The 15,081-nt window shown below is 38.0% G+C and overlaps 1 protein-coding gene across 1 annotated transcript in view; it reads left to right on the forward strand.

Moving 5' to 3' along the window:
• The window catches only part of tox2 (TOX high mobility group box family member 2), a 109,956-nt gene extending 100,625 nt beyond the window's left edge, over positions 1–9,331 (forward strand). The window contains 5 exon segments of the mRNA XM_083530232.1: positions 2,307–2,372; positions 2,374–2,388; positions 4,674–5,063; positions 5,593–5,729; positions 7,341–9,331. Of these exon segments, the coding sequence (XP_083386358.1) occupies positions 2,307–2,372; positions 2,374–2,388; positions 4,674–5,063; positions 5,593–5,729; positions 7,341–7,383 (651 nt within the window). The 3' untranslated portion in view covers positions 7,384–9,331.
• Positions 9,332–15,081: the final 5,750 nt, after the last annotated feature.

The following is a 15,081-nucleotide window of genomic DNA, read 5'->3' on the forward strand; positions in this document are numbered from 1 at the left end:
GGCATCCCCTGAAACCGAGCTCTCCGGCTCTGCACTACCTAACTAGTGCAAGCACAAATCAAGCCCTCTGTCTCACTCCTTAATTCTCTCATTCTGTCTCTCCCCCCCTGAGGGTATACACCCCTTTCTTCATGTCAGGAGGTTCCGCAAGTTATTGTCTTCCATAATTAACCGGTTATCAAACAAGAACATTTCATTAAGATACAATTACCAGCTAATTCTGCTGAGGGGCCACCTGCCATGTCGGGATTAAGAAGGCAACATGGTGCTCGTTCACGCCAGCAGCAGGCCCCCATTCGTTAGTTCTAATTCATCGAGACCTCTCTCTCTCTCTCTCTCTCTCTCTCTCTCTCTCTCTCTCTCTCTCTCTCTCTCTCTCTCTCTCTGTGACGGCTTCAATTGCTAATGAATCCGCTCACTTTGGAATAATTAGAAATCCTTAGGCGTGTTAATTTATTTAAGAGTCGCTGTCGTTAGAGCCACTCATTAGCTCGGGTTAAATTAATTTGAAACCCGAGCTGCCGGGAGCTCCTCGAGAGTTCATTATTACAAAAGCCCATACAACCTCGTTCAATATTTAACTGTCAGCAACGCGGGGACTCAAACTTCGAGGCCCGCGTTATCATCGCTTAACACTAATAATCTCGTTAGCGCCGAGGTTTCGATGACGTTTGTTTTTTGCCGTTTGGCCTCAGTTTTTTAGGAAGAGCTCGTACGCAGCGGATGAAAGAAGTCAGTAATTGGATGGCCTTTAACTTAACCTCAGCAGTTGCTGTCTGCTACTTTCAGCTTTCTGACTCTCTTCCATAATCAGATTAGACAGATGTTTCTGTGCGTGTGTGTTTGTGTGTGTAAGAGACAGAGAGAAAAAGAGAGAGAAAAAGAGAGAGAGAGAGAAAGAGAGAGAGAGAGAGAGAGAGAGAGAGAGAGAGAGAGAGAGAGAGAGAGAGAGATAGGGGACATTATTATAGTGAGCACAGGCCAGTGTGTATGTGCAGTGTGAGGTTGAAGTTCATCACTCGCATCTGTTTGGGTGTATTTACATGTGCATTTGTGTCTTGTCGAGAGTTTGTGTGCATTTCCCTGTAGCGCTGCGCATGCTATTAAAGCTTAATGGTAATTCTATCTAAAGCATAGCGGTCAAAGTCAGCTCCAGCCATATGTAAATGTTTAAATCATGTTGCTCTCCTTTTTTTTTTTTTTTGTGTGTGTTTTTTTTTTTTTACCCGCACACGCTGTAACAAGCTCCCTAGAGAGAAACTGCACCAGTGTTTTTTTTTTCTTCTTCATCAGTTTAAACGTTGTTGCCACGCTCATCACTTTAATCTTGTTTTTCTCATCAATTAAACCATGTTGCTGCTGCTGCTGCCTCCCGACTGCAACTTTTGTCCATATTTTCTCTCATCAGCTAAAGTCATGCTGTTGTCCTTCTCAATATCACAGCAAAACCCTTTTTTTCTTCTTTTTTTTGCAAACAGGGAAAATGATTGACATGCCATTACATTAGCCTACATTCCAATCTCGCCATTTCTCCGGCTTCATTCCGTCGCTATAGATTGCCTTCCCTGTTAAACCCTGCCATCTTCTCTTTTTTTCTTTCTTTCTTTCTTTCTTTCTTTCTTTCTTTCTTTCTTTCTTTCTTTCTTTTTTTCTTTCTTTCTTTCTTTCTTTCTTTCTTTCTTTCTTTCTTTCTTTCTTTCTTTCTTTCTTTCTTTCTTTCTTTCTTTCTTTCTTTCTTCTTTCTTTCTTTCTTTCTTTTTCCTTCCCTCTATCCCTCTCTCCCCCTCTCTCTCTCTCTCTCTCTCTCTCTCTCTCTCTCTCTCTCTCTCTCTCTCTCTTAGTTTCGTTCCTTTGATGTGACACCAACTCTGATAGAACGATGTTCCTCCTTAATGGACTCTTAAAACTGATTTCCTTTTGCATTGTCTTGGAATTTATTTATTTTTTATTTTTTGGGAAGACGCAGTTTGATAAAATTACACTCCTGTGATGGAGCTTATTTTATATATATATATATATATATATATATATATATATATATATATATATATATATATATATATATATATACACACACACACACACACACACACACACACACACACACACACACACACACACACACACACACACACATATATGTATGTATGTGTATATATTATATGTTTGACACTGAGCATCTAATGTGGTTGACATCATACTGACCACGGCCTTGGCTCAGGTCAAATGGCTAAAGACTTGTTCTGTGGGTGTGTGTGGGTGTGTAGTCTAACCACTATTGTGTTCTCTTTCTCTCTGTCTCTCAGGGGTATAAGAGAAAAACAGAAGCGGCTAAGAAGGAGTACCTGAAGGCCCTGGCAGCGTACCGAGCTTAGCCTGGTTTCCAAGGTAACAGCAGGAGGAGGGGGTCATGTCTTTGATATGTACGGGTCAGTGGTGATGGGGATGAGCTATATTATACATTAGATGGAGAAATTCAAGAGAATCCCCTGGGAGGGGCTGTCAAGGGAGTGCGTGTGTGTGTGTGTATCTGTGTGCATAGATGCACCACCATGCAAAATTAGACCCCAAACAGCCCCCTTAGTGTGTGTGTGTGTGTGTGTGTGTGTGTGTGTGTGTGTGTGTGTGTGTGTGTGTGAGTGTGTGTGTGCGTGTGTGAGTGAGTGTGTGTGTGTGTGTGTGTGTGTGTGTGGGGGGGGGGGGGGGGGGCGCAACCAGCATTAGCTTACATTTTGATGCAATATTCCTCTCTCTCTATAAGATTTCTATACAATATACATTAAGGTTAAGGGGGAAGTTTTTTCCCAACTCATCCATTAGATTTCATGAACTGATATATGACTCAATCTCATAATGGCAAAACCGAGCATAATCCATAGATCGATCGCTTATTTCTCTTTTCTAATTTCTGAAAGCGTTTCATCTCAGGATAGTTCATAAAGGATCTGTGTAATGGATTGTTTTATTGCATATTTTCATCTACATAATAAAACACACCATTTTCATACCCCTAATTTCACAGCCATTGTTTTCCTTTTCAAAAACGCAAATTGCATTTTCATGCTAAACACCTTCGTCTCTCTCTCTCTCTCTCTCTCTCTCTCTCTCTCTCTCTCTCTCTCTCTCTCTCTCTCTCTCTCACTCTCTCTCTCTCTCTCTCTCTCTCTCTCTCTCTCTCTCTCTAAGCTCTTTGGCCCAAAACAAGAGGCTTGATTAAGCTATGAATGGTGTATTCATCAAGCCTCCTCCCTCAGCAGCTCCTATTAAACGCCTTTCTCGTCCTTCGTCTCACATAATTAAATATTTCGTCAAAATCTGTTTCTCGCAGACATTTTGATTGATGCATCAGTGAACTAGCAAGCACTGAAAAGAAAGAAAGTAAAGGGGGAAAAATAGGGGTGGGGAAAAAAAATGAAATAAACCACCAAATTCACAGCACATTCAAGTCTTCAAGGCTCGAAACATATATTTATGTAGAGAAAATCACCGTTGTTCTTAAAGGATGTTATTTTTCATATATCTCTTCAGAAGGCTTGTAGAGAGCGTACTTGAACTAAACTGAAAGAGCGAAATGATTGTGCGCAGCCTGAAGAAGCTAGCTTTTATGCGGCTCTTGGAATGGGTATGCACCTGGCGGCATTTTGTACGTTAATACGTTATTGTGAGCGTTTTGTCTCGATAAATGTATGTTGGGTGATTATGAGAGCCAAGTGAAAGCAGCCATTTTTAAAAGGAGGCCCTCCTCCCTCTTCAGGCATAATACAAATGTCAAACGAGATATTAGCATTTCTTCCAGACACATGGGCTAAACTGCTTTAAAAACTCGAGATTGCTGTGTGGTCTTTTAGCCTGCTTGTAAATACATGAAAAAGAAATGGCTGCGAATTTTTGCGAGGGAAAAAAAAACAACTTCATCTTGTTTGCAAAATCTGTTTTGTGACATATGAGGTGCTTAACTGAATAAAATGAAATGTATCCTCTGTCCATATATCTATTCATCTGAGGGGTTTGTGTAAACCTGAGGTTTTTAAGTGATGGTGTGGCATAGCAATATAAAAAAAAACGACTTCCTGGAGCACTTCCAAGCCCCGTTGTTTAATTCTGAGATGGATTTGTTTGGAAATTTCTAGAAGCAGGTGACTTCTGTCAAACACACACACACACACACACACGCGCAAACACACAAACACTCAGCCACACTCACATAATTTCCTCATTTTTGTTTCTCTGTGGGTTTTTTATTTATTTTTTGAACATGCATCACTCCATTCCTCGGGCTAGTATTTTGATATCGATCACATCTGTCACACTGTTCCATACACTCGCCAGTTCATGCCAGTTACTATGACAGCTAATGAAAGTACCAGCTTTTTATCATACATTATAAACGCTGCCAATGAGTAAACAATAAACGGCAGCTATTTGGAGCACACAATTCACTGTGATTGTGTAGCTTTTTTATAGTTAGCATCAGCTCATCAACAAATGGTCTCATCAGCGTTTTTATACAATCTCATTACATTATTATATCTAACAAAAGCATGCATTTTATTCTGTTTGCATTGTCTATCGCGCTTACAACACATCTGCCTGTAACATGCAGCATAATATATTATATAATTATGAATATCTTTTTCTTCATTTCTGTTTCATTTGTTCTTCTGTCCTCACAGACCTACAATGACCCAGTGGAGAGTAAAAGTGCCCAGTCTAGCCAGCCTTCATCCCATATGATGCCCCCGAACCCACCACTATACAGTGTGCCCCCTCAGCCTTCCTCTCCCTATTTGGGCCCAAATCCCTTCCCTCTATCTGACCTACAGAGTTACGCGGCGGCCGGAGCACCTCGGCATGCGCTGCCCCGCTCGGCCATGCTGCCCGCACTCAGTGCCTCCCCTCCGGCCTCGTTCCAAATCAGCCCCCCTCTCCACCAGCAGCTCTCCCTGCACCAGGGCTCACTCCTCAACCAGCCAATCCGCATGCAGCAGGTCCAGTCGCAGCCAATCATCTCTCACCAGATGGGCCTTCAGGCCTCACTCCACTCCCCTGCCCCAGGCCAGCAGGTTAGTTTTGCCTTCACATTAACTTTTTTTTTAAAACCAAAGCATCTAACAACGTAATCTTTGAGCAGCCCCTTACACTAGCTGAAGTGAAGAGAAATCCAGATCTCCAGTGGTGTGTGATTACAGCATGCTGTAATGAGGTGTGATGTTTTTGACTCGGGGCAGAAGCGTGCTCGGTCGCTGTGTTGTTTTGTGAGATGAAGGTGTATACTGAGGTGTCATCTGAATCAGCAGAGACCTGCAATGTGTGAATCCGAGTGAAACGGCCTGATTTTAGAAACTGTCTCTCTGTGCTTAGCACATTTGTGCAAAACCGCTAGAAAGGAGAAAAAAAACCCATTTAAGGCCGAGGGAGGAGGTTACAGTTAGAAAATTGAATGTCAAACTGTAGCTGCATTTTCTCTTCTTTTGTGTTTCTAAATTGCTCATTACTTTAGAGAATTTGATAGCAGAAAAAAAGTAATAAAAATTTGTAGTTTCTCCAGTGGTAATAGTTAACAAAGATGTGTCTGGTTTTCTCTTTTCTCAGGGCTTCTCTCACTTACAGTCAGAATATCAGAAGACTGTGGGAGGCTCTCAGTCTCCTGGAGCTCCAAACCCAGTGGGACAGAACCCTGACTGGGACAGTGAGTACTGCAATCGGGAGTGTGGAGGAAACCACTGCAGGTGTGTGTGTGTGAGAGATTTTTTCCCCTCCAGTTACTCGTAAATAAAGCTCTCATATCAGATTCATAACCCAGCTCTTTGGCTCTCTTTTCCGTGAATTTTGCAGTGATTTGCTTTATATCTAGAGGACGTGTCTTTATAGTAAACGTCTTCAATGCTGCACTGTACAGCTTTTTTATTACATTTAAATGGTGCTGAATTTTCATTTTGTACCTCATGTTGGTTACCTTCAGTTGAAATTCACTGTGTGTTTAACAGTTTAGATGCAATAGTGCACATAAGGATACTTTCTTTAGTTAAAAGACAGTAAGTTATTGTTTAATTATATAAATAAATACACTATTTTTATGTGGTATTTTGAACATCGCATTCCACATGTAGTCCTGTTATAATCACTCCCACTCTTCTGACAAGATGCTCCACTAGATTTTTGTTTCAGTAGATTTGGGATCATTCAGCCACAAGGATGTCAGTAAAGTCAGGTACTGCTGCACAGTGAGGAGATCTGGGGTGCAGTCAGTGTTCCAATTCATCTCAAAGGTGTTCATTAGGGTTGAGGTCAGAGCTCTATAACAGGCCACTCAAGATCTCAAGAGCTGGAACTGGTTTAGGCCACATAGCTCAAGTGAAGAGAAAATGCAATTTTACCGCATCAAAAGACATCCAGTGCGATTGTGTGCCTCCAAATTTGTGGTAACAATATAGGGATTATTCACAAATGGATGGAAAAATCATTTGTCCTAATATTTGTCTTTATAGTTTTGTGTATGTCAATTGTAACTGTGTAAAAGTTTAATGATTAGAAGTAAAAAAAAAAAAGAAAAAAAAAAAAAAGAAAGAAAGAAAAACTGTCAGTGTATTACAATTTATTTATCCTTAAAACTGCACTATATGTCCAAAGATTTATGGACACCTGACCATCATATTCATATTTGGATCCTCAAATTGTTGCCACTAACTTGGTAGCACGGAATTGTATAATTGTAGCGTAAAGGTTTTATTTCAACAGAACTAAAAGTTGGAGCGTCCTAAAAATCGCTTCTAAATTACAAGCTATCGAGTCGAGTTAAAAATAATGGCATGTCAAATAATAACATAGCACTCTTTTTTTTTTACCATTTTATGAAACTGGCAGTTCAGGGCAGACCCGTGGTGTGTGCTGAAACCAGACAAACCTGAGACAGACTTTAGGCAGCTGCAACTAAAATCCACACTGTGCTTTTTCAGCATGCCAGCTGATATATTTAACTATCAATACATCTGATACACCTGTGTGTTAATGCAATAGAGCAGCACCAGACCCTGTATTGCCACTGCAGCCTGTTTGTATGTAGTGTATTTTTTGAAATTTTTGTGTTTAATGGCCTATTTGTGAACTGTGTTTAAATGAGCGACGGTGAAACTGACAGACCGAGAAAGTCCAGACTCGTATAAAAGCCCGAAACCAGAAGAGTCACATTTATAGGTTTCCATCTGGAGTAGTTTGGACAGCATAAAATATGAATATTAAGATCTGTAGGTGAATGATTATATTTTTTTTGTGTATGTATTATGGATGTTGTCAGGTTTCAAGTATATATAACATTGGGGGTTTTTTGTTTGTTTTTGCAGTGGCAGCATGATAGGCAGGGACAAGCCACTCTACCTCACTTGAAGTGAATGGAGAAGAAACAAAAAAGACGATGTGTGACAAAAAGTGATGAAACAACACCAGGGAGTACCCTACACCTCTCCACCCTTTTCCCCCCTCCGTCACCTTCTGTTTTCACTCAGTGTCATTTTCATTCGTTTTTAGAAGGATGTGTACGCGTGTTCTGAAGACTACTAGTGATCCTCTCATTTTTTGCCAAGCACTTAAAATGTACAGGCCTCCCACTGGAGACCTTCCAGAGCACTCTTACTTTCTCTGAATTAAAAAAAACAAAAAACATAGATATATTAAAGGAAAAAAATAAACAAACTACCATAAAACTGGCCCTCAGGGCAAACGAGCTTTAATTAAAATAGAGGAAAATGTTCCTCTTCTTGATTACTTTCTCATGCCCTTGTTTTTTTATTTATTTTTTTTATTTTTTTATTTTAATTTTTTTTATTTCTTGCTTGCTACAATGTTTTTTTTTGCCAATAACAGGTCCTGTACTGTAGAGAAATACTCTTATGATGAAGTCATTAAAGACCAACAACTTATTGTAGGTCCATCTTATGCTCTGTGAAAGGATATTAGTAAAAGTCAGAAAAAGAAAAAAAAGAGAAACAGGTGAATAGATAAAAACATTTAACTTCTTTTTTTTTGTAATTTTTAAAGACTTTAATAGGTCTTTAATAATCTGTCACAGTGTGATTGTAAATATCACTTTTTTGGGGGATCAAATTGGGGAAAAAATGAAGTCCAGATATTTTTTCTTCTTTAATATGACTTATAATTAATTAATTTGTATTTTAAATGGTATCCTGTGAGTGTGTGCTGGGATGTGAGCAACAGAGTGCATGTGTGGGTGAGTGTGTGTGGGTGAGTGTGTGTGTGTGTGTGTGTGTGTGTGTGTGAGTGTGCGTGTGCATGTGTGTTGAAAAATTGTTCAGCTTGTGCAGATATTAGAGGAGTGATTCAAACAAACACAATCTTGCATTAAATTTGTTCTCACTGGTGAATTATCAAATAAAAATTGATGGTTCAAAACCATTACAAACTTTATGACCTGCGGTTCCATTTGGGATCCGCGAACTGCAGCTCTGACCTTGTAAATGAGCAGAAAAACCCCTGACCTGAGCCTTTGTTTGTAAAATTTTCCAAACAGGCGTGTTTTATGAAACAAAATTTGTTCAGGATTTTGATTGGCTTTGTTTGTTATCTCAGGTTGTACATTTTAGATGGATGGAAAATGGGGACAGCTTTTACAGGAATTGAGCCCCCAGTGTTAAAACAAAGACCTTCATTTAAGGGCAATTTTTTTTTTTTTTTTTTGCCTGGTCTGACTGATCAATCCATACCAGTGCAACATTTAGAGGTAAACTAAAACCGTGCTCAATGTGAGATATTTCTGCACACATTTAAAACAACAGTGGGTCTATAGTTTTCTAGTAGCTTTGCTAGGTGTTATATTGTGTTGATCTCATCCTTAAGTTTTGTGGGAAAAAAAATGCATTTGATCATTTAGCTTTTTTCTTTCTTTCACTGTAGCATAATATTTTAGTTTGGTAAAAGAAATAACGTTTAAGACATTTTAATTTGTGTACAAACCTGCCAATTGTAGTTATTTTATTTGTAAAGCCAGTAATTATAATTATTTTAAATAGTTACCAACTTTTTTTTTTTTTGCAAGTCACCCATCAGTTATTTAATTGTTTAACAGGTTTCCTATCTATTTATGAACAAAATGAGATCATTTTTGCATATAACTACATGATTTCTTTCCTTTTTTTTTTTTTTTTTCTTTTTTTTTAGCTATTTGGTTTGATGAAGATTGCATTTTTTTGTTAGTTTGTTTTTTACTTTTTTTGATACTGGCCTATTCTTTCCTTGCAGCCAGGTAATTTTGTGTCACTATACCTTTTTTGGTTTCATTTGTCCGTAATAAAAAAAAAAATGTTAAAGGTGAAATAAATGGCTTTTCTCTCATTCTTTCACGTCTCAATTTGAAAACAGCATCACAGTGCAATTACAAAACAAAAAAAAAACGCATTCACACACGATATCTTTGCATAAACGACAAGCAGATACGGTTGTTCATTTGCACCTCACGTACAGTAAACCTGAGTTAGTACTAAATAGAAATAATTTGCAAGGTGAATAGATGAAGTAAATAATGAATTGTACAACCTGCACACACAAAAATATGTGTCTCTGATTGAAGACAATGCACTGCTGTGGTGTAGAGACCGCACTCACACACAAGAGTTTTGATATTCTATAAGTAGCTGTGCCTTTTTTAATACCAGCATAGTGTGAAAAAAAATAAAGCTATACTGTAGGATTGCTGAGCACCCCACTTCCCCAAACGCCATTATATGTTTTATTCATACTGCACCAGGCACCTCTGCTAGTATTGAATTGGCAAATAGATCATTATTGAGCAATTGGAAACCTGAAGCACCATTCCGTGCTATGACACACATTATGTGGAAATCGCAGTCATACATTCTTAATGAAACACAAGATAATGGGGTGGGGGGTATAAGTGTGGGGGGTGGAAGGCAGAAATGCTCTGTGTGTATCTGTAGCTGTTGTGTTTGTGCCTTTTCTCACATACACACGTTCACATACAGTATGCTTCTGTAGTCTGCTGCAACGTATGCTGCAAATCAACGCAATAGATTTAATAAGCTTTTCGGTGAACATTTAATGCTTTCAGGCTTTTAGTGTGCGTGTGTGTGTGTGTGTGTGTGTGTGTGTGTGTGTGTGTGTGTGTGTGTGTGTGTGTGTGTGTGATTGCTAGATGCCATGAAAGACCTTTAGCTTATCTCTAATGTTTACTTGCAAATACGCCCACGTTTTTTTTTTTTTTTTTTTTTTTTTTTTACTGTGCTTGTGTAACGTGAATAAGCCTGCCTGCTAACAAACTAACCATTTGCAAAAAGAAAATACGAATAAAAAAACATCAGGAAGTGTAAAAGAAAAAAAATAAAGAGCAGATGCAAGATGGACATAAAGAAAAGGTCTAACGCAAAAAGGCAGTTTTTTTACTCGCTACATAGGAACTTTCCACTTGTGCTGCAGCTTAACTTTGTGGTACAACGTGCACTTAACACTCTCATTGACAGGAGATGGATATATTTTTTTTCTTGCTCTCCCATCTGGCCATCTTTTTTTTTCTTTTCTTTTCTTTTTTTCAATTCTTTGATGTGGTCCTGTAACGTATGGCCTGCAGTTTCCACGTCAACATTCGAATCTAACGAAATCGCATACAGTATTTAACTCATGTGCTAGTCTTTAACAGAGCACAACTGTGTGAGGCAAAGCCCTAGTTCTTATTTCTTTTCTTTAACAATAGTCAAGTAGGGGAGATAGATGGAGAGAAAGATGGTGAAGAGAGAGAGAGAGAGAGAGAGAGAGAGAGAGAGAGAGAGAGAGAGAGAGAGAGAGAGAGAGAGAGAGAGAGAAGTGTGCAAACAGGCCCAGGAAACGTGGGCGGATTTGACAAGAAAAGAGTTTCAGTTTCTTCCTTTTATAAGATGTTTCCTTTTCTGTTATTTTTTTCTTACATTCAGCAAAATGAAAAAAAAAAAAATAAATGGTTTCAAAAGAGAGAATTTGCAACCTGCATGATAACTGTGGTAACTTTATAACTTACTATGTATTTTGGTTTGGGTTCTGAGAATTAAGCAGAAACATATATAGCTTAAATCATTTTTTTTTCTCTCTTTTTTTTTATTGTGTTTTTCCATCACATGCCTCTGTTTTTGTAACACATGTATTATCAATCATAGGAATTAGGCCTAAACAGTCTGAAATTATGTGTTGATTATTTGATGATATGCCACCATTTTAGTTAACAAGTGTGTGTGTGTGTGTGTGTGTGTGTGTGTGTGTGTGTGTGTGTGTGTGTGTGTGTGTGTGTGTGTGTGTGTGTGTATGTGTGTGTGTATGTGTGTGTGTGTGTGTGTGTGTGTGTGTGTGTGTGTGTGTGTGTGTGTGTGTATACATACACACATATATAAACCTTGCATGCTGACAGTTAATAATAAATGCCCTCGACTTGAAACTACATCTCAATAACAAAGCTACAAGGAAAATAAAGAATCTCGGTCAATTTCACCTTGTGCACCACCTGTATTTGTTAAGCACACAGTAACTGGGACACAGTGGGTGTCTAGATTGTGTAGATAAAGCTATAACACACAGCTCTATGGTGGCAGGAAGTTTGTTTTTGAACTAACAAAAGCTTCTTAGTTCATTAACCTTTCTTTCTTTCTTTTTTTCTTTCTTTCTTTTTTACGACACTGCTGGCTCTCAACCAGCCCACATCACCCTGATAAACCATATGAGTGGCCATTTTGGAACAGAAATAACAGTCAGGCTTCAACTGATTTCTTTTAACTCAGATCAGAAGTATGAGTCAAAACTATGAAAGTACAGATCTGGGTTTGGTTCTCACAGTGTTAGAGAACATTAGAGAAATTAAAACTGCTCAGCTTGTAATACTGCAGGAACACATCGACATAATGATATTAATAATAGAATAATAATAATACCAAAAAATATATTATAATAATACCAAAATTATAGGAGTTCAGTGTGTAAAAAGATGTGTACAGGTATTGTGTGATCTATTTTAAAGCTGTATAACATTTCTATTACACATAAAGTAGCATTTAGGATGGATGAAGTAAATATCATGATGGTATTTGCTCCATAACATGTAATCCTGGTTTATAACATGTCTAAAGGTGAATTGAAAAGGTCAGAGAAGTACCTGCACATGGTGGTGCACATTTGTGTTTATTCATTTAAATAGGATTCACAGTTTTGTTCATATTGTCATGATGTGTTTATTTATATTCTTTACCCCAAAAATTAAAGACTTTTTATATACTGCTACTGCGCTTATAGACCGGTGTCTGGATGCCTGAAATGTAGCATAGTAGAAATACATTGTTTTATGATTATGTATCCTAAAACAGCACACACACACACACACACACACACACACACACACACACACACACACACACACACACACACACACACACACACACACAGTTGCACAGTAAGGTACATCTGTGTCCTTCTACACAATACATTTTGTCAGGAATCCAATCAGGAATTGAAGATGAAAGCATGCAATTTGCCTGTGTGCCTTTAATTTACTTAATCAGGTTTGTTCTGAGTCTCCACATGACCCTGTGGCAGTGACGCTGAATGAAAAATAACACAAATGAGAATGGCAAAAAAGAAATTATTAGATTGTCAAATTAATAATAACAACAACTCAATAAAAGAGCACACAGAGAGAAATAATTTTTCTCAAGCAGTCTTAAATGAATCAAGTCTTTGTTATTGGAGTGCGCGTGTGTGTGTGTGTGTGTGTGTGTGTGTGTGTGTGTGTGTGTGTGTGTGTGTGTGTGTGTGTGTTTGTGTGTGTGTGTGTGTGTGTGTGTGTGTGTGTGTATGTGTGTGAGTGGGGGGGTATTTTACTTGTGCATTTTACTAATGTACTTACTATATCTCAGTGTATAGTTTATCTGTGTGTGTGTGTGTGTGTGTGTGTGTGTGTGTGTGTGTGTGTGTGTGTGTGTGTGTGTGTTGTGTGCAGTAGTTAGCCAATGTTGCCAGGGAATCTCGCAAAATCTCGCCTTCTTGCGTTCCTCACATTTCCATCATGTTATTGTTGACATCCTGGACCTGCCAACAGATGCTCTTTAGAATAGAGCAAGATGCAAAATGGACATCTGTCCAACCAGTGTAATGAAACCTACTCATGACATTCAAAGCATTTTGAGATGCACAAGATGATGACAGAGGCTGCAAATCCAATTCAAGATTCCCACCGAGATTTTTTCCCCGTTTCTCTGGCTTGTTCGGTATACCTTTGTGGACAAACTACAGTTTAATAGCATGCAATTGTAATTGTATTTTCATTTTGGTACAGTAATTATACAAAATAATGTGTTTCAGAGCACACACTCTATAGTCAAAAGTATGTTTTACTCTTCTAACAACCTTTAATGTTCTAAGAAGGATTTTGGATGTGCGGATTCTCCTCCTCACCAATAAGGGGCATTAGTGAGCTCGGATAGGAATGTTGGATGAAGAGGCCACTCAAGTTCTTTCCATTAATACAACATGTCTTCATGGACAGGAACACTGTCTCGCTAAAACAGGTTTCGGACCTTTTAATTCCAGTAAATTCAAGATTGTTATTTGTCCCAGACATAGTTATATACAGAATACAAATTGCAGTGAAATGAAAAGAGCTGAGCGACCAGAACGGCGTCCAAACGCAGCGGCGCCATCTTGCATGCCTGAAAGAAGAATTCATAAATCAGTAAAGGAAAAATCATCATGCTACAGTATACAGTGACATACTTTTGTCCATATAGCGTATTTAAAAAATATAACGCTAAAAATTAGTTTTAACAAAGTAGTTTTGTAGTGACATTTCTGCTTCCTCCAAAAAAGAATTACTACTGCAAGCTACTACTGGAAGAAAAGAAATTGATCGTTCTTCAGTCATTTACAATGCGCAGATTAAACTCAATGCTGTATGTGCCAAATCAATGCACTATTCCTATTCAACAAGAAATCAAAGGTCCATCTTAAATTATACAGTATAAAGTGCAATTATTAGTAAACCTAAATAATACTGATAAACTTATCATAGGGCGTATGTTCATATGTTATCGGATAGCCCAAGAATAAACATTACTTCCTCAGTATTACACAAACTTTGTGAGAAAATAATCTCTATTGTTCACAACATTACTGTCACAGTTACTGAGGTCCAGGTGAAAGAGCGTTCAGATGATATCTTGTTTATAATCTCAGAGCATGTTACTATTTTGTCACGCATCTCGCCTTTGTGCATATTATTTGCTCGAAGATGTAAGCAAGGCCAGTAACTTCAGCTTACTATTCAAAATAGAGCACGGAGATCACAAATCTCACCACAGATTACTTCTTCATTTCTTTTATTATACAATCTGTGTTCGTGTGTGTGTGTGTGTGTGTGTGTGTGTGTGTGTGTGTGTGTGTGTGTGTGTGTGTGTATTCTATAGCCATAATTACTATCTAGTATACAAATTCTATAACCAAGATAAATCAGATAATATTTATCTAATATTCACTCTCTCTCTCTTATCTAATTACAGAACAAAAATGAAACAAAAATTTAATCCAGCAACCGATACTTGGTTTGTGCAGTATTTTACATTCTTTCCCCCTGATTGGCTCTGGCTATTGTCTGTCAGAGGGTAGTCAGAATTATTTTGTGCCTGAAGTCGGAATATGATGGCATTTGACATATCTGTGTTGATATAAATTTTTTTCTCTATTTCTGAAAGGACACCACTGACGCAGCTTTCGACTCTGAATTACTATTACAGGATTGTCAGGGTGACTCAGAGCAGCTCAGGAGCATTTTTAACAGGCAAAAAAAATAAAAAAATTACTATTGCTTTATGATGGCAAAAAAAACCCTATAAAACATAATTAAGCAAAAATATTTAATGTAAATAATGAATGTTTTTACCTGTGATGAAAGGTGCACTGAATAACAAAATAAAAAATTGTTTGAATTGTTCTGAGAATGTACATTATGACACTTCATCCTGGATCAACTGACTTTGTTTGGATGTTCCTCTTAAAAATAAATCAGTTGCTTACAAGAATATATTTCTGCCACAGGAGCATTCAGAT

The sequence above is a fragment of the Silurus aristotelis genome (assembly GCF_946808225.1).
Source record: "Silurus aristotelis genome assembly, chromosome: 2".
Taxonomy (NCBI): Eukaryota; Metazoa; Chordata; class Actinopteri; order Siluriformes; family Siluridae; genus Silurus; species Silurus aristotelis.